The 19,507-nt window shown below is 38.4% G+C and overlaps 2 protein-coding genes across 4 annotated transcripts; one reads left to right on the forward strand and one right to left on the reverse strand.

Annotated features, from left to right (window-relative positions):
* Window positions 1-2,378: 2,378 nt before the first annotated feature.
* On the reverse strand, window positions 2,379-9,481 carry THAP5 (THAP domain containing 5). Of its 3 annotated transcripts, none has more exons than XM_054494289.2 (3): window positions 9,311-9,481; window positions 5,646-5,838; window positions 2,379-4,928 (listed from the first exon to the last, which is right to left on the reverse strand). In XM_054494289.2, the coding sequence occupies exons 1-3, from the start codon at window positions 9,388-9,390 to the stop codon at window positions 4,017-4,019; spliced, it is 1,185 nt and encodes a 394-aa protein (XP_054350264.1). In that variant the 5' UTR covers window positions 9,391-9,481; the 3' UTR covers window positions 2,379-4,016. The 3 variants fall into 3 exon arrangements, with proteins under 3 accessions (XP_054350264.1, XP_063523795.1, XP_054350266.1); XM_063667725.1 differs by having other exon boundaries at window positions 9,220-9,351; XM_054494291.2 differs by lacking the exon at window positions 9,311-9,481 and adding an exon at window positions 8,918-9,131.
* Window positions 9,410-14,229, forward strand: DNAJB9 (DnaJ heat shock protein family (Hsp40) member B9). Its single transcript, XM_054494292.2, has 3 exons — window positions 9,410-9,923; window positions 11,539-11,765; window positions 12,720-14,229. The coding sequence occupies exons 2-3, from the start codon at window positions 11,549-11,551 to the stop codon at window positions 13,172-13,174; spliced, it is 672 nt and encodes a 223-aa protein (XP_054350267.1). The 5' UTR covers window positions 9,410-9,923; window positions 11,539-11,548; the 3' UTR covers window positions 13,175-14,229.
* Window positions 14,230-19,507: the final 5,278 nt, after the last annotated feature.

The raw sequence follows: 19,507 nt of genomic DNA on the forward strand, positions 1-19,507 counted from the left end.
TTCGCCATGTTGCCTAGGCTAGTCTTTAACTCCAAAGTCCAAGCAATCTGTCTACCTGGACCTCCCAAAGTGCTGGGGTAACAGGCATGAGCCTGGCCACTGCAACTGGCCAGTATTATTTTTATTGTTCAAAAATCTGGATTTAGTGATAAGCAGATCCAAACAGTGACTTGGTTCTTGACATCTGGGAAAGGAAAATCTCAGGACCCCCAAATCACTAAGCCAAGGGAAAGTCAATCTGGGACTATGTCAGGCAAACCTGCCTCCCATTTTATTCCTAAATAAGACAGCCACAATTATCAAGAGCTACATGCCTCCCTCACAATTTGCCAACAAGGAAATTCTTTGTGGAAAAGGACAGACAGAACTCAAAGTCATCCCTCTGAGGTTCACCTGAGACCTACACATCTGATTGTTTCCCCTGCCCTACTGTTTATGTAAAAATGCAGATTCACTGAGCCAGGCTAAATTGTGTATTCAGCAGAAGGCTGATCAAGGACTCAAAAGAATGCAACCTTTTGTCTCTTATCTACTTTTGACCTGGAAGCCCCGCTTTGAGTTGCTCAGCTTTTCCAGACCAACAATGTACATCTTATACATATTGATATCTCATGTCTCCCTAAAATGTATACAAGCAAGCTGTACCCCAACCACCTTGGGCACATGCCATCAGGGCCTCCTGAGGCTGTGTCAAGGGCACATCCTTAACCTTGGCAAAATAAACTTTGAGACTTATCTTAGATACACATCCTATACCAGATGAGGGTCTTTTAGTAATTAGGGTATCTTATTTACTGAGATAGGAGTGAGGAATCCAGATTCAGTTCACAGGATTTCCCGCTTTGCTCATTTAGGTTGAGGGGACTGTAGAATCCTCACTGGATTTTGTTCACAGACTCGAACTCTAGCTACTACCTAGGAAAGAACAGTTGTTAAACAAAAAGGTGGAGCCTAAACACACCCATCTATCCATCCACAATCCTTTCATCCACTCTCCTTCCCTCCCTCCCTTTCATCCAGATTTCTTCCCTTTCATCCATCTCATTTTACCCTTACTTTCTTCCATGCAGATTTTGAGGAATATTCACTGTAGTTTTTAGGAGGTTCACAAATTTCTGAAGACTTTCTTGCTCCAAATCCTAGGAAATCTTTCAATTTTAGAATGTATGTTTTAGGAACAAATTTGTTGCTTATTTTACCTCAAGTGACACAAGTATTGAATTTCATCAGCCCATTCCCTTACATGGACGATTGCAGGTTTCCACAGAAACAAATTATTGTGAAACGACAATTTTTTTCATTCTGATGTGGGCAGCAATAAATACTGCACCCTGTATCCATTAGGCCTCAACAAATAAATACAGGAATAAAAATAATTTTTGGTTTTTAGTTTTAAGACCATTAATGACTTTATAAGAGACAGGATGAGCTAATGATTGTTTTGATTTTCTAAATGAAGCATGTGATGAGATCCTCATCTTGGGTAAGTGGGAAGGAGAGGCAGGAAACGAAGGGAGGAGTGAGAGAGAGAATTTGAGTGGGGGGTTATGAACTTACTAGAAAAATACAGTAACACTGTTGGGCTCATCTGATTTGTGGTCATGAATTTATAATCAAGTCTGTCCAATCATGTGATTTTTTTCTATCTTACCACCTCTTCTGATGTAGGAAAAGGCAAAGAGATATTTGAACTCAACCAGGAATGTAGTTTAGGCAAGTGAGAACAATAGGCAAAAGAGCAATGTTGTTCAAAGTTTTACTGGAGAATGATTATTATGGTCCAGAGAATCAGAGTAAGGATGGACATGAATACAGAAAGGGTGCTGTTTTTCAGATTTTGAAATATCTGCAGTACACTTAACAGCTGAGCATCCCCAATTCAAAAACCTGAAGACTGAAATGCCCTAGTGAGCATTTCCTTTGCGTGTCATGTTTGTGCTAAAAAAGTTTCAGATTTTGGAGCATTTTGGATTTTCAGAGAAGAGATAGTCAACTTTTACTTATAATTTATTAAAGAAATACAGCTAGTTTAAATTTTTCCTGAGGAACCTGTAACTTTCAGAAAATTACTACAATGTACACTGTTGAAACTTGAGTTAATATATCATTACTTTATTGTGACTCAAGATTATTTTCATCTGTTAAGTATTTGCAAAATGCAACATGGGAATACTTAATAACAGTGTAATAACTATCAATTATCTGCCCATAATTTACGCAAAAATTTTAAGTTTTTCCATCGTTACCTAAGACACTTCTAATCTTTTATAATTAGCTGACTCACTTTCATATAGTACCGATTAATATTAGCCTAATGAAACTAAGTCAAATATGGCGAAAAATAATCATCATGCATTTACAAAACAATTAGAATATTATTTGCCAGAGTCAACTTTTATTGAGCACCTCCTATATTCCAGAACCAAAAACATGTTTGTTCCTTACAAAATTCTCAAAGCCACCCTTTAAGGTAAGTAATAGTATGTTCTACTTAACAGATATGAAAACTAAGAATCAGACTCATAGAACTTCCTCAACATCATAAGCAGAAACATAATTATACTGACTGCCAATTTTAAGAAAACATCTATTTGTTACATTTGTGTCATTACTACAGTCTTTGCTTTTACAGTTTTCTTAAAATCATGTGAATATAAACAGTATTTTTATTTACATTACCATCACTTCTCTTTCCTAAGAGCAATTCTTTGTCTCCCTAAGATCATGACCACTTATGTATAATTTCTTGCTTATAAATTTTAATAAAATATACATAAGTGGGAATGTACACTATTAAGTATTACTCTATTATTCTGGAATTTAACAATGAATAAGCACATATTTTAAAGGCCACATCTACTAAGAAACAGATAGAAACTGTGATTTCTAAAATATATTTAAAATTAACCTCATTAAAATTTTTGGTTTATAACTGTATAAATACAGAAAGTTTAGCTTAGATGACTATGTATTTGATGGTTAGCCACATGTAAGTTACCAAAACACATATTCTTTCAAGTTTGAAGTACCTCTCCTAAGAACTGGGCTAATGGGTGGTTCCTTAGTTTAGTTCAACTGGAATAAAATTATAAAAGTTCTATCTTGGCCAGGCGTGGTGGCTCACGCCTGTAATCCCAGCACTTTGGGAGGCTGAGGCAGGTGGATCACCTGGGGTCAGGAGTTCAAGGCCAGCCTGGCCAACATGGTGAAACCCCGTTTCTACTAAAAATACAAAAATAAGCTGGATGTGGTGGTGTGCGCCTGTAATCCCAGCTACTCAGGAGGCTGAGGCAGAAGAATCACTTGAACCTGGGAGGCAGAGGCTGTAGTGAGCCGAGATCAGGCCACTGCACTCCAGCCTGGGTTACAGAGTGAGACTCCATCTCACAAGGTTTATCTTCCTTTCTATTACAGATAATATAACTGTAATATGTAACTATAGCCAAAAGGTCAAAGGCCACAGAATTCAATAAATATTGAAAATAATATAGTTAATATCATCAAATTCTAGCCAACTTCTAGTATTAAGTATATATTATCTTACAGAAAATGTGTTCTAATAGAAGTATCTTAATAAAAAGGGAAGGGACTATAAAGAACCAGACAATTAGAAATCTAGTAAGTGCTTATTTTACAAATTAGGGACTGAGGCACAATCATAAGTAACTTGCCCAAGTCATATGCCAGTGGTAGAACCAGGACTGACTGCTGAACCTGACTTCTAGTCTGTGCTCTTTCAACACTTCTTTGTTTTCTCATGTTACAACTGAATCCTTCTATGTGCTAAATCTTAATTTGGAAAATTATCAAGTAATAAAACTGCTTTTCTCTCCAGTCCAACTCTCTGGTTTTTCTTAAATGAGCATTACAAGAATAGGATACAGTTCATAACTTCACAACACTATCATAGGTTCATTAAGATGAGAACTTTATACAGGAAAAAGTTCACTTTACATGTAGTTTGGTTTGGCTGGAAAAAGCTTATTTAACAGCCATAGTTTTAAAACCTAGTTATTCTATATCATAGTGACTTCATATGTTGTAAAATGGTTTCCTATAATCTTGACGTTTTCTTCAGATAGACAGTTTTCCTGCTTTAGCTGCCTTATAAGAGCTTCCAAAGACTTCAATCTACCTAGAGTTTGTTGCTCTTTTAACTCTAGAAGAGTTATCTTTGAATGTAGCTTAGAGACTTTCTGCCAAAGATGTTCCTTATTTATATCTTGTCTGCAGTAAGAATGTTCAATTTGTAACACTTCTGTCCCATAGTCTACATCCTTATACAAGGAGTCTTCAATGTCTGTGTCTTCCATTTCTGTGGTTTCTTTTTGTGCAGATATAAAAGAATTAACTGAAGGTTTAGAATTTTCAGCAGGTACAAAAATGGCAATAACAGATTCATTTGTGTTTAATTCTTCAACTGTTTGATTAATTGTGCTGAATAAGAATGGATTTTCCTGTGCTGACTTTATTTCCATGGAATTACTTGTAAAGTTTGGATTAGCAAGATGACTGGTAGTTACTTCAAGAACTTCTTGGGTTTCCAAAGATTGATGAATACTTTCTGAATTTGAAGTTGTCAAAGTAATAGTTGTAGAATTTAGATTCTCAAAACATGTGTGAAAACCACCTACACCTGTATCTTGGTTAACTGATGTTTCCAAGGTAGATTCTGGTTTCCCAGTATGTTGTTTAACTAGATTAAGAGTTAACATGTTATTTTGTATACTTCCTGTTTTGGGATCTGGTGGCTTTACCAAGGAAGATGAATGAAGTAATTCTGGATGTTGAGGGGGCACATTTGTGTTAACTATATTTTTCTTTGTCTCATTTAATACAAATGATTCTTCTGACTTGGCTTTTGGGCATACTTCTTTCTCATCTTCCAAGTTTTTCTTCTGGGATTTTTTTTTAGAAGGGTCTTTTCCCTAGAAAATAATATTTTCATGTTCTGAAAAAGATGACCTTTATTGGCTGATTATGCTAGCACTATTTAATTATAATATTGAGCAGTACACTGGCCAAGCAAATTTATTTAGTTAAAAAAATTTCTGAATACATATACCTTAAAGTATTTTCTAAAAAGCATTAATCCCATTCAATATACGGCAGAAACATTTCCGATCATTCAAAAGACTAGTATATTGGGAGGCCAAGGCAGGCAGATCAACTGAGGTCAGGAGTTCAAGACCAGCCTGGCTAACATGGTGAAACCCCCATCCCTACTAAAAATACAAAAATTAGCCGGGCGTGGTGGCAGGCGCCTGTAATCCCAGCTACTTAGGAGGCTGAGGCAAGAGAATGGCTTGAACCCGGAAGGCAGAGGTTGCAGTGAGCTGAGATCGCACCACTGCACTCCAGCCAGGGTGACAGAATGAGACCTTGTCTCAAAAAAATAAAAAAGTATAAAAAATAAAACTCATGAACTTGTGTTAATAACTTAATAATGTATATCTCTTGCTTCTCTTAAGCTGTGCTTCATGAGTTTAATTTTTTTAATTATCACTTTTAGTAAAAGCACAAATTAGTGCTCCCATTTTTCCAAGTATCTGTTTACCCAAGTTATAGTTCCCTCTTACTCTCCCACCTGCCACCCTGAAATCTGCCACTCTGCTCAGCATTACCCCTCTCCCATACTGCAATACCTGATTGTCTTCAGGCAAAGAAAATATTGTTGGAACTGCAGTTTGTTTTAAATATCGAATACCCCATCTGATGTCAAGAGAGTCAGGAGTAAAATGGTCACTACATAGAAACTGGTATTTACTGGGAACCCATGAATCTCGCTTCATATTCTTTAACCACTTTTCCAGTCTTTCTTTGTCATGTAGAGGAAATCTGGAATTTAAAAAAAAAAAGAAGAAAAAAGGGAAAACTTTGCTATATTTTTACAATTTTGCCAAATTCCAACCCTATATATCTGGGTAACCTATGCATCAAGTAAGTACAAGAGGAAGGCAACCATCCCTACCAAATAAGAGCATCTTCATGACAACTAGTACCATTATCATCTCTGCAGTAAGAGGCCTAAGATGTAAGACATGTAGCCAAGGCTCTTATCTGATAAGAGCTGAACATAATTCAGAGTCCCTTCAAGTAGAATATATGTGTTCCTATAAAGGACAAAATCTATTTGTATTTTCTATGTATTATGTTCCATTTTTATATTGCTGTACAGTTTGCCTAGAACTAGAAAAGATCTTTGTATAAATTATAAATTCCTATTCAAATGTACTTCATAATACCACCACATGTCAAATGGCTTGTTGTGTATAATTCAAGACAGTATTAAGCTTTACAATCTTATTTATGTTAATATTTAAAAAATAAGATGTTATTTCAAACAAATGATTTAGCTGAAAGAGTACTAAAAATATTCTCTTTACTAGCATCAGCTTTAATTCTATCTATAAGTAATCTAGTCTAACAGTACTATACTTCTATAACGAATGAACTGGGAACTCCAAATTTCAAGTTCTGAAGGAGAAACTCTGATACAAGAAAAGAATGGAACATGTTAAAAGGGACAGTCTCAGATATTTTATATGAAACAAATCAAATACAAATGGCAAGACAGTGCTGTATACATTTTGTTCCTGTACCTGACAATAACCTGGATTTAGAGTTGGTGCTAACATTACAATGTATGGCAGAATTTGATAGAAAGTTTTTCCTATCAATCTAAAAAGGTTTGGGTCAAGGTATACAAAACAATATTTGAAAATGGTTTATATTCCATTTGGTAATTTTCCAAGAACACAGTCCAAGACACCACACATCATTTCCTGTTTTTAAAAATAGTAACAATGTAAGGTTTCTCATATAAAATGTAGCTGTTATACATTCCCTTCCCCCAGTCCCAATCATTTAGCTTATATTTTGTAGTAGCATCATTTTTTCCCCCTAAATTCTGGTAACTTTTTAAGATGCCATGGAAAGTCTGGGTACTCTGTAAGATATAACTTTTAATCCAGATATCCTCATACAGAAAAAAATCAGATAAACTACCTTTGGAAATTCTAACCACGGAAACAATATTAATCATGTTTTAAAAATATTTTAACTTTACAAATATTAGGTTGTAAGTATGACAAGCATAACCAGAAAAGGAATTTTAAAGGCAAACAAATTTTCTTTTAGAGGACCTGACTTCTTCTGGCCATTGGTAAATTCATTTCTTTTGTTACAACTGAAATGAGAATAGGCCTTTTACAATAATGTTTTTTACTGTAAATTCACATATATGGATGCTGTTTGCAAATTATCTCCATTGTACCTATATGCTAAGTTATCAACTCATTAAAAAAATACTTTGTGAATATCCTTATTGGTTACTGGATTGTATTGCTTCAATAGGTAAATCTCTGAGAAATCTTGATCATGTTTCCTGAATAAATTATGTCTTTATATTGGTTCAATTCATTTGATAATTTTGTTTCATTGTCTTATGTAATTCCCCAAAAAAATAAGATAATCACAGTACAAACTGGACACTATATTAACTGAATTCCGAAATTCATATACATTTAAACTACAGTTTGCTGTAGTGTTAACATGAGCAAACTCAAGTTTGACGCTACTAGAGAATAAAACTAATTCAATTTTTATTTTGTGGATTACACAAGAAATTTTTTAAAAACCCTAGAAATAATACTTTTACTAAATTCACATTTTCAGTGAAAAAAATCTTTACAATTCACTTGCATTATTTTTTCCTTCCTAAAAAGTTACTGTAAGGTCCACAAAGGTTAGTTAAAAATTTTAGTGTGGAGTTATACCCCATCTCCAATATCAAAGGCCAAATAAATCTGGGAAATACAGGGTTAAATCAAGTTCAACATGATCTTTCGCTACAAACATTTTCAGAGATAGAGCCATTAGTACAGTAGTATTTCCCTATAAACTGAAAGTGGATTAGATTGTTTTCCTCCCCCAAACATCTCTTTGCATCTTGAGGCTGGGCTTCAAGGGAGACAGTCCTGGAAATATTGCCATGGATTGTGAATTACTCGGGGTTATCAGTTTTTTTTTCTTTTGAGACGGAGTTTCGCTCCTGTTGCCCGGGCTGTGGTGCAATGGTGTGATCTTGGCTCACCTCAACCTCCACCTCCCGGGTTCAAGTGATTCTCCTGCCTCAGCCTCCCGAGTAGCTGAGATCACAGGCATGCGCCACCACGCCCGGCTAATTTTGTATTTTTAGTAGAGACGGGGGTTTCTCCATGTTGGTCAGGCTGGTCTCGAACTCCCGACCTCAGGTGATCTGCCCACCTCGGCCTCCCAAAGTGCTGGGATTATAGGCGTGAGCCACTGCACCTGGTGGGGTTATCAGTTTTTTTTTTTCCCATTAATTAAAATACTGGAAAGAAGCTGAATCATTAGTGAATAAGTCCTTCAGGTCTAAAGTAAAATGAGCACAAAACAACTGCTGAAAATCTGAACGAGGTTAGATCTAAATGAATTGTTTTTAAATACAAGAAAAAATGGAAATGCAGTATTTTAAACATGTTGCTTTTCATGTGTTATTAATCATGTAAGTACTATTAACATCTCCATGTTATAGATGAGATATGTGAGCCACCGAAGCTTAAATACTTTCCAAGAGGTCATTAAGCTACAGAACAGTGGAACCAGGATCTAGCATTGAAGCCTGGACCCCTAATTATTATACGACACTGCTTTTCTGTACTTCTGAATAAAAATCAGTGCTTCAATAGTTTGATGGAAATATATTGTGGCTCTAGTAATTCAGAGTAACAGAATAAAACCTTGTTCTCTGCAGAGTATCTACAGCCCTAAGCAGAAGACTAGTTTATAATTCTGGCTCTCACACTAAACTTTCAAGGTCGGTTACCTAATCATTCCGGGCCTCAGTTTCCTCAGGAGAAAAGTGGAATGAAATTAAACCTATGCGACCTACCTCGCGGGGGGTGTAAATTAACTTTGCTTGCACCTTTCCACTTCGCAGGTTTCGCGTATCTTAAATGGTGGTTAATGTTGTTCAATGAAATGAGATCACGTGAGGTGGGGAAAAGACTCTGAAAACCACAGAAGCCCGCGCAAACTTTACTGTTTTTACTGTTAACACCCAAACAGGCTCCTGGGCCTCGCCACCAGCCCGCAGTCCTCGCGCAAGAAGGGCATTGCTAGGTAAACTGAACTAGCGCCTTCCCTCCGTCTTGCCGCGGGCGACGGGCCACGTACGGAGAGCTGAGGACTCACTGGCAGAGCGGACAGGAGACACCCAAGCCCAAAGGCCGCAGGTCCAAGGCCTCACGGCGAGGCTGACGCTTCTGCTCCAGAAACAACTTACGGATAAAAACTCAGCTTCCGGTCTTTATTGTTTCGTCCCCGGCGGTTCTTACAACAAATCGCTGCGCAATAGCGGGGCATCACTCCGGTGAGGCCCCTGGAGACCGGGGCCGGCAACGGGTGCAGGGCGGCCCTCCTCACTGAGGTTGCGCCACAGGTCCAGGCCTCTCGAGCCACTGCGCCTGCGCCAGCATCCGCCGGGAAAGCCGCCTTGTCTGTCTACTCACTTCCGCCTCCGGCGGTTTAAGCACCGCCTTTTCGGGGGTTGGGGCCGGAAGTGGCGCACAGCCCTAGCGGCAACAACAGTTTTCCACGTGCGCGTAGGGCGCCGGGATCACGTGAGGAGGCATAAGCCAATGGGGAAGCGTTTCGTGTAGGTCTTCTGAGGTGGTGGCGCCAGGGGCTACCTCCTGCCAGTGAGGAGCTGGCTGAGAGGGGACTGGGTGCTGACGGTGAAGGAGGAGCGCTAGGTCGGTGTACGACCGTGATTAGGGCGCAAGCCAGCTCCGGGAGGCCGCGGTGAGGGGCCGGGCCCAAGCAGCCGACCCGAGCCGATCGTCAGGGTCGCCAGCGCCTCAGCTCTGTGGAGGAGCAGCAGTAGTCGGAGGGTGCAGGTGAGGGACGAGGCCGGGGTCGTGGGGAGGGAAGTTAGCAGGGTCCCCGTAGCCCAGGCCTGTCTTTGTGAGCTGATTTGGCATCGGTGTCCGCCACGGTCGCCGCAGGGACAGTGGGCTGCATGTTTTTGGCCGAGAGAATGGAAGAACGGAGAGAGCCGCATCCCAGAATCGTGTTTTGGGTTGTGGCGCTGCCTTTCACGGGCGCCGGACTAGAGCCCGGGTCTCGGGCAGCTTCTACGGCGGGGCCTGGGCGGGCAGGGATGGTGCCAGTCGCCTTTAGGTGAAGGTTGGAGGGTCCAGCCCAGTCGCCCACCGAGGCTGGGGAATAAGGCACGGGCTGCTGGCTGGCGGGGCCGTCTTGGGGATGAGAAGTCTGTACAATACAAGACTAGTCTGCTAAAAAAAAATCATTAGATGTCCACCTTGAGACCGTGGAATAACGTCTGCTGAACCAGTGAGGCGCCTCCCTGTAAGTTTTAGATCCGCCCTTTGACTAGGGAGCAACCTGCAGTTGACGCAGCGTCCATGGGACACACTGTTTGTGTTCCTTAAACCGAGAGGTGGTTCTTGATCCTTGGTACCCGTGACTACGAGTAACTCTCTGGAAATAAGTAATCTACCTGCCTGCTAATTACTCTCAGGGAAGGCCGCTGGAGAGGAAGCCAGGCAATTTCCACAAACCGTAGTGTTTTTCGTCAGCCTTATTATGGCATCATAGGTTACCAAAGACTCTGGTGGTACGGTATTCAAAAAACAGGATCCATCCCTTCGTTTTGAGTCTTAAGTCATTGAATACATATTGTCAAGAATTCTAAGTTAACATTTCTTTAATGGTTTAAAGGTAAAACAAGTATTTTAACTACTGAATTTGAAAGTAGGAATCTGCCTTAACCACAGTACAAGCTATCAAAATTCATTTTTCTGGCAGCTTTAGCAGAAATCTTAAATTCTGTTCATCATGAGTTTTAAACAATATTTAGCCATGCTTCCTGGTTAAACATTTGGGATCTTACATTTGGGAAAAAGACAACATTCTGTTGTATTGTCAGTATTAGTATTGTGATATTAAGATTCTCTATTTGCAGTCCTTGGCTCACCTGCTGAAATGAAAGCTGAATTTTTAGAGCGAGATTAATACTAATTTAGATATACTGGGCTATTTACCTTGGTGCTCCACCTTTTTTTTTTTTTAATGTTTTTTTTTTTTTCTGTAAAGTTAAATACATTATTACTTTCAGGATATGAATTCTTGAAAGGAAAGGTGGGATCTTATATTATTTGGTTTTCTTTTTTTTTCTTACAATGCTTGCATATGATGAATCTTCAATATAAACTGGTTAAAAGTCAGTTATTGATAATTTTCTATCTCCTGTGTGTATGGCCAGAGTATTAGTAGACAGACAAAGCCAAGAATTATTTTTGTTCTCAATAAGGTTAAGCCAGTTTGGGAGTTATAAAACTATAAGTGAAATTACATGGGAACAGGTAATAGATACTGTATGCTTAGGATTTTGATACTGCATTAGGTTTACCTTGTGTTGGATTTCTTTTAAAAGAAAAAAGTTTTAAGATTAGCTCCATCCATAACATTTTTTTTTCTTTTCTGTTTTAGGATATTCGAAATGGCTACTCCCCAGTCAATTTTCATCTTTGCAATCTGCATTTTAATGATAACAGAATTAATTCTGGCCTCAAAAAGCTACTATGATATCTTAGGTGTGCCAAAATCGGCATCAGAGCGCCAAATCAAGAAGGCCTTTCACAAGTTGGCCATGAAGTACCACCCTGACAAAAATAAGAGCCCGGATGCTGAAGCAAAATTCAGAGAGATTGCAGAAGGTAAATAAATGATAATCTCTGAACTGTCATGGGTATTAACTAGTAAGGAGAATGATAGCTAACAAGTGTTTGTATTTGAAGGTTTTGTGGAGATGGGAGGTGGAGTGGGATTTATGTATCAATATTGGGTGATTCTCTGAGATTATTTTCTTATCACAGATGCTTTGATTCCTGAATAAATATATGAAAGACTAGTAGATAATTTTATTGGTATACATATCTAAAAATATTGAAAATCTATTCTATATTATTTATAAGATCACTGTTGTTTCTATGACAAAGAATTTTAGGTACTCAAAATTCTTATCAATTAACTTTTGAAACAGAATATTTTACATTTTAAACATTAAATACTTAAAAATTAAACTAGACTCTAAAGTTCTTTATTCACTTGATCTACTTTTCAAAGCCATATTTGTCTTTAAAGAAAAAATTGAAACAAATTTTGACTTCAGACTAGCTCTAAAACAAATTGCACCTGCTGAGCATTCAGTAATTATTGTTGGGTGGAGGTAACTGAGTAGGGAGTTAGAATTAAACAATTTACTTTAGTAAGGAGGTGCAAAATCTTAATTCCTATTAATTGGTTATAGTTGATGGTTTAATTTTTTAATACAATTAATTATTTCACACAAATAATATGAAGATTAAAGAACTCTAATTGTTGCCCACATGTTTATTTGTAGTAATGGTAACATTTAATAACTATTTATTGAGTATTACAGATGGCATTGTGCCAACTGCTGATAATACAACAGTTAATAAGACAGTTTCTGCCTTGTTTTATAACTTTGATTAACTTGATGCTTATATTTGTAGTGTTTTGCTTTTATTTCTGATGTGAAATTCTTCCCTAAAATAATAGTATTCAGTTCACTTACTTGAAGAGATTTGAATATATGTAATTTTGAATATTTTACCTTCAGTTACTAAAAATATTTTTGTCTCTTTCAGCATATGAAACACTCTCAGATGCTAATAGACGAAAAGAGTATGATACACTTGGACACAGTGCTTTTACTAATGGTAAAGGACAAAGAGGTAGTGGAAGTTCTTTTGAGCAGTCATTTAACTTCAATTTTGATGACTTATTTAAAGACTTCGGCTTTTTTGGTCAAAACCAAAACACTCGATCCAAGAAGCATTTTGAAAATCATTTCCAGACACGCCAGGATGGTGGTTCCAGTAGACAAAGGCATCATTTCCAAGAGTTTTCTTTTGGAGGTGGATTATTTGATGACATGTTTGAAGATATGGAGAAAATGTTTTCTTTCAGTGGTTTTGACCCTACCAATCGGCATACAGTACAGACTGAAAATAGATTTCATGGATCTAGCAAGCACTGCAGGACTGTCACTCAACGAAGAGGAAATATGGTTACTACATACACTGACTGTTCAGGACAGTAGTTCTTTTTCTGTTTTCACTAAATCCAACTGGTTGACTCTTTCTCATTATCTTTGATGCTAAACAATTTTCTGTGAACTATTTTGACAAGTGCATGATTTCACTTTAAACAATTTGATATAGCTATTAAATATATTTAAGAGTTTTGTGGGTTTTTTTTGACAAATTCAACATTCAACGAGTAGACAAAATGCTAATTATTTCCCGGATTAGGAAAGTTTCTTTAAAAAACACGTAATTTTGCCTAGTCCTTTTTCTCTACCTGCCCTTGGGCTCACTAATATCAGCAGTTTTATTACCAAGAAAATATTGAGTTTACCTGGTTAAACTTTAAAAGTTAATTGTAGATTTAAATTGTGTGAACTTAATGATTTTTGCAGTGAAACCTTTACTAATTCAAAGTTGCATGTTCTATAACATCTGTGACTTGCGTTGCAGAATGTACATGAAACTGTGTAACTGAGTCATTCAGCAAAGGAGAACAGTATCTTGGTTAATTGCTACTGAAAGGTTGAGAAAGGGATGGTTTGATATTTACCACAGCACTGTGCCTTTCTACAGTAGAACTGGGGTAAAGGAAATGGTTTTATTGCCCATAGTCATTTAGGCTGGAAAAAAGTTGAAAACTTAACAAAATATTGCCAAGAGATTGTAATGTGTTTGGTCCTAGGCTAAAAATGGTTTTGTAGTGTTGAAATCGTAGCTACTTATATATCTTTTTCATATTTCTTTTTTAGTTGTTGGCACTCTTAGGTCTTAGTATGGATTTATGTGTTTGTGTGTGTAGTTTATCCTCTCTCTACTCATCTTTATCTAGAGATTGACTGATACCTCATTCTGTTTGTAAAACCAGCCAGTAATTTCTGTGCAACCTTACTATGTGCAATATTTTTAAATCCTGAGAAATGTGTGCTTTTGTTTTCGGATAGACTTATTTCTTTAGTTCTGCACTTTTCCACGTTATACTCCATATGAGTATTAATCCTATGGATACATATTAAAACAAATGTCTCATACAACATTGTATGTGAGAGAAATATAAATATTTACAACCTGATATTCGTTGTTGTTTTATTGTTAAAAGTTTATTATGCAACTCTGGAGGTATAGAGGGCATATAAGCTATGGGACATATGCTGATCACAGGCTATATTCATGAAGTTACTTTTGACTAACCTGAAAACTGATAGGATTTTGTTTGTCATTTGGTAATTTCTACTGCATTCTTACCATCCTTCTCTCACAAATTTTGATAGCTTGAAGATCTTTTTAATTATAATTTTGTTGTATTTGTTTGCTAGGAGCAAGTGTTCCTGCTGCCAGTTCTTTCCTTTTTAGGCGTGGTTGAGAAAAAGCAGAAACTTTACATGAAGCTGTACTTCTTAATCATCTTTAATTTGAAACTTAAGAAAATGAATTTATTCTGTTATATTTATGTAACTTATTTCCTGGAAGTTATATCTACTAGTTTTGTTTGATAATAATAAAATTAGCTATACCTTGAATTTTGGGCTGAGGATTATCTGTAGCCTATTTTTTAAAAAATCAAGTTTTGAGACATTCCAGTAATATATAAAGCAGAAGAATGTGGTTTGGGAGATAAATCAGAAAAACCACAATCAGGATGTCCTGGAGAAGCTTTAAGGATTGGATTTGGGTGAGGGTACAGAATTCATTCATATTAATTTATTGAAGAACTGCATTGGAAAGCTCTGCTCTTTGCTACTCCCTCCAGGTAAACAGTTGTTAACAAAAGTAACTTTTTCCTCAGGCAAGGGACTAAACAAGTCTTGAAAGAAAGGGGTTATATGGGGGAGGACTTCCCAGTTGAGGGTATTAGGGTGTGAGGTGAAGGCAGAATAAAGGTGAAGTGAATTTTCACTTGAAGGTCAAGAGGGTGCTGGTGAGACATGGCAGCACTCCCAGAGTAAAGCCTCCTTATGTTGGCTTGGTGGGAAACAACTTCTCTGCATGCAGACCACATGCTCACCTGTGGGCACCTGCTGGTTAAAAAATCCTGACAATTTAGCCGGGTGTGATGACGTGCACCCATAATCCCAGATACTCTGGAAGCTGAGGTGGGAGGAGTTTAAGGCTGCAGTGAGCTGTGATTGGCCACTGCCTGACAATATTACAGAGAACCATCGCTTCTATTCAAAAAGGAGATCTAATGCAGACACATAACTGCTGAAAAAACTGCTTTTCTCAGCTATCTGTGCAATTGATCTAATCCTTCATAAACACATACTGATGTCCAAAGAATGTCAGACATTTAAGGAAAACTGACAGCTAGGAAAAGAAGCCCCAACGATTAGCCCTGACAATATAATTCAGAGATTGAAAGAATTTAAGATTCTAGTATCAGATTCTTTAATAGAATATTGCATCAACAGATAAGGACAGTTCTTGTCTTAACCTGCTTACTTCAGGATTTCTTTTCTCTAATGATGGTGTCAGACAGAACAGATGAAGTAATGTGAACTCACATTTGGTTTACATTTACATCTAACAACCAAAGTCAATGGGAGGTAACAGATGTGTGGTACATGTGTTCCCTACCATGCAGGCCTGCTTTTTCCTGTGAAATTCATATTCTTCCTCATATCTCAACTTTGTTACTCAACTCCATCGCAAACTTCTCTCCAGAGGTTGCCCTAATGTGGAACTACCTAAATAATTTATTGTGCAGTTCTGTTTACTGTTATTCATTATGATACACCGTAAGTGGTGAGCAGGATGGTGGGGGTGATTACATTCTTGTGGAAAAAGACAAGCAATAACCATATGAATAAATTATAAACTGATAAAGTATGGAAAAAGAAAATGTAGCACAGGAGAGGAGAATTGTGAGGGCAGGCAGGTTGAGGATGTGTTGCAATTTTTGACAGGATTGTCAGTGTTGGCCTCATTGAGAAGGTAAATTTGAGCAGATACTTGAATTGTACCAAAGGTGGAAGCGTATGTGGGAAGTTGTAGGAATGGCAAAGAAGCGCGCATAACTGGAGGCTAGTGAGCAAACCAGAGTAGAAGGAGATGAATTCATAGATAAGAGGGGTTGAAAGCAGACCTACAGATCACCTAGGGCCTTGCCAACCTTTGTAAAGGATTTGACTTTGGAATGTGCTATGATGGCTGAGCTTGGAGCAGATAAATGACTTGATCTTTAAATCATTTTAAAAGGGTCACTCCACCTGGTTTGTTCAGAATAGACAGAGGGGCAATGGTGGAACATGGAGACAGTTTGGAGGCTATTTCAGTATTCTAGGATGAGAAATTGTTGCAGCTTGTGCATCGCACGAGGGTGGCAGCAGTGGAAGTGGTAGGAAGTGGTTGGATTCCGGATGTATTCTGCAAGTACAGCTACCAGGATTTGCTTATGGATTAGATGTAGGTGTGAAAGACAGAGGAGAAAACTATGATTCTAAGCTTCATGTTCCGAGTAACTGGAAATACAGAGTTGCCTTTAAGATGGGAGAGGCTGCAGAAAGAAGACATTTAGGAGGAAAAATCGGAAGTTCAGCTTAGATATATCAAATTTGAGGTGATGAGTAAATGGGTGGAGATATGTCTGAAGTTTGGGAGAGAGAGTGAAGCTGGAAATACACATTTTGGGATTGTCAAAATATGTGATACTTAAAACTTTGAGAGTAGATGAAATTACTGAAGGAATGTGTAGAGATATAAAAAGCAATTGAATAACAGCCCCCCGGTACTCTAAAAATGCAAAAAGGAAATGAGGAGCCTACAAAGGCATCTGATAAGCAGCAGCCAGTGAGTAATGAGTTTTGTGTCTTGGAAGGAAGTGAAACAAATATATCAAGAAGTAGAAAGCGGCCGGGCATGGTGGCTCACGCCTGTAAACCTAGGACTTTGGGAGGCCGAGGCAGGTGGATTGCTTGAGGTCAGGAGTTCGAGACCAGCTTGACCAACATGATGAAACCCTGTCTCTACTAAAAATACAAAAATTAGCCAGGTGTGGTGGCAGTTGCCTGTAATTCCAGCTACTTGAGAGGCTGAGGCAGGAGAATCACCTGAATCCAGGAGGTGGAGGTTGCGGTGAGTTGAGATAATGCCACTGCACTCCAGCCTGGGTGACAAAGTGAGACTCTATCTCAAGAAAAAAAAAAAAAAGAAAAGAAAGAAGTAGAAAGTGATCAACTTTGTAAAATACTGCCACTAAATCCAGTAAGATGATGACTGAGAACTAACCATTGTTGTTTTTAGCAATACTGATATCAAAAATGACCTGGATGCCAATTTCTATCAAGTTGTAGGGGTGAGCCTGATTGAAGCAGGTTTAAAACAGAATGGCAGCAAGATTAAGTGCCCTTAAATCATTTGAAAAAACATTTCTGGACAGAATTTTTATCATGGACTTTTTAGTAGAGTATCAGCTATTATTCAATCCATGTAGCAACAGCTTATTCTTCAGAATGATGTTCTACAGGAGTAAGAAGTATGCTATGAAAAAAAATCATGTTTAAATAGATTTGTGAAATCTGGGTTGGGATTCAAACCTTGTTAAATATGTTTCTTTTTAGGTGAGTGCTAGGGTCTTAACGGTTATGTCCTCCCCATATTCCTATAGTATTAGGAGATAGGGCCTTTGGGTAATTAGGTCAGGAGGCAGAATTCTCATGAATGGGATTTGTGCCCTTGTAAAAAGGGCCCAAGGGAGATCACTCATTTTTTCTACCATGTGAGGTTAGAGAAGATCTATGAGGAAGAGGGCTGTCACCAGACAGTCAATCTGGTAGTGCCTTCATCTTAGACTTCTCAGCCCCTAGAACTGTGAGAAATAAAGTTCTGTTTTTTATAAGCCACACCGTCTATGGCATCTTGTTATGTGAGTCTGAACAGACTGAGACAGTGAGCTGCTCAGAATTCTCAACATACTAATCTATGTTGTGAATCTTTGGTAGAGATACCAAATATTGTTTGCCCAATTTATTGGACCACGGAAACATTTTTACTAAGTACCCTTAACCATATCCAAGTGTGCCACAGTAAAAGTTTAGTAAATAGTGGCCTAAATAAAAGTGAAAAAAAATCATATAAGAAACCTTTGGAACATGTGCATGAACACATACCAAAGCAAGGATGATAGCATATATTATGTTGGTACTTGTGTTGCATTATTTAAAAAAAAGTATTTGAATTTACTATGATTGAAAAAGATCATCCTATGAGAGCCCATTATGATGGGATTTAGCCTACATTTCATCAACAAACTTTTCTTCTTTTGATCACTGTTGTAGCTACTTGAATAGTATTGTTTCCTCAGGACTATTTTACACATACAATAGCCATCATCAAGCAAATTATAAGAGGACAATTTATGTAAATGAAAACTCCTTTATTATTCTCCCAAGAAAATAAAAGCTAGTAATTTTTGTTGTTATATTTTTACAACAAGACAGTATTTGCAGACAGAAAAATCAAACTGTGACTATTAAGATAAATGGGAAATCATCTTACAGTCTACTAGGGTTTGGATGTTTGTCCACTCTAAACCTCATGCTGAAATTTGATCCCCAGTGTTGGAAGTGGGGCCTAATGAGAAATTTTAGGGTCATAGGGGTAGATCCCTCATAAATAGTTTAATGCCCTTTCTCAGGAGTGAGTTCTTACTTTATTAGTTCCCACAAGAGATAGTTGTTAAAAAGAGCCTGACACCTCCCCTGTTTCTCTCCCTTGGTTCCTCTCTCATCATGTGATCTCTGTATACGCTGGTTCCCCTTTGCCTTCTGCCATGAGTGGAAGCAGTCTGAGGCCCTCACCAGAAGCAGATGCTGGAGCCATGATGCACAGCCTCAGAAGTGTAAGCCAAACAAACCTCTTTTGTTTAGAAATTACCCAGCGGCAAGTATTTCTTTATAGCTACACAAAGCAAACCAAGACAGTCTAATCCTTTTGGTGGCAGCGGTGGCCCATCTGGAACAGCCGCTGAAGGGACGCCAGTTGCAGTGGGGGAGGTGAAGCTGGGCTGTGTGCTCCATGGAGACTGCAGGGGCTGGAAACAGGTGGGAGCCCTCTGCTCCCAGGCACACCTGCAGCCACCCTGTGCTCTTAGGGTGCCTGGGAAGACCCCTCCCCCTGCAGCCTTGGAAGTGCTTGCTCCCATTCCGTGGACTCCCTGCTCCCAGTGCCTGCTCCAATTTTGGACCAAAGTTGAGGCCCAGCCCACGTGCTGTTGCAACTTGGCCAGGTGTGCATGTGCTTGGGGTGGCACTGACACACCAGCTCCCTGCTGCCTCAGTCCTCACTGGACTTTGGGTGCCAATGAGCATGGGAGGGAGGCTGAGGTGGGGCTGAGGGTGGCTCAGCATGGGCCT

The sequence above is a fragment of the Pongo pygmaeus genome, chromosome 6, assembly GCF_028885625.2.
Source record: "Pongo pygmaeus isolate AG05252 chromosome 6, NHGRI_mPonPyg2-v2.0_pri, whole genome shotgun sequence".
In the NCBI taxonomy this organism is placed as follows: Eukaryota; Metazoa; Chordata; class Mammalia; order Primates; family Hominidae; genus Pongo; species Pongo pygmaeus.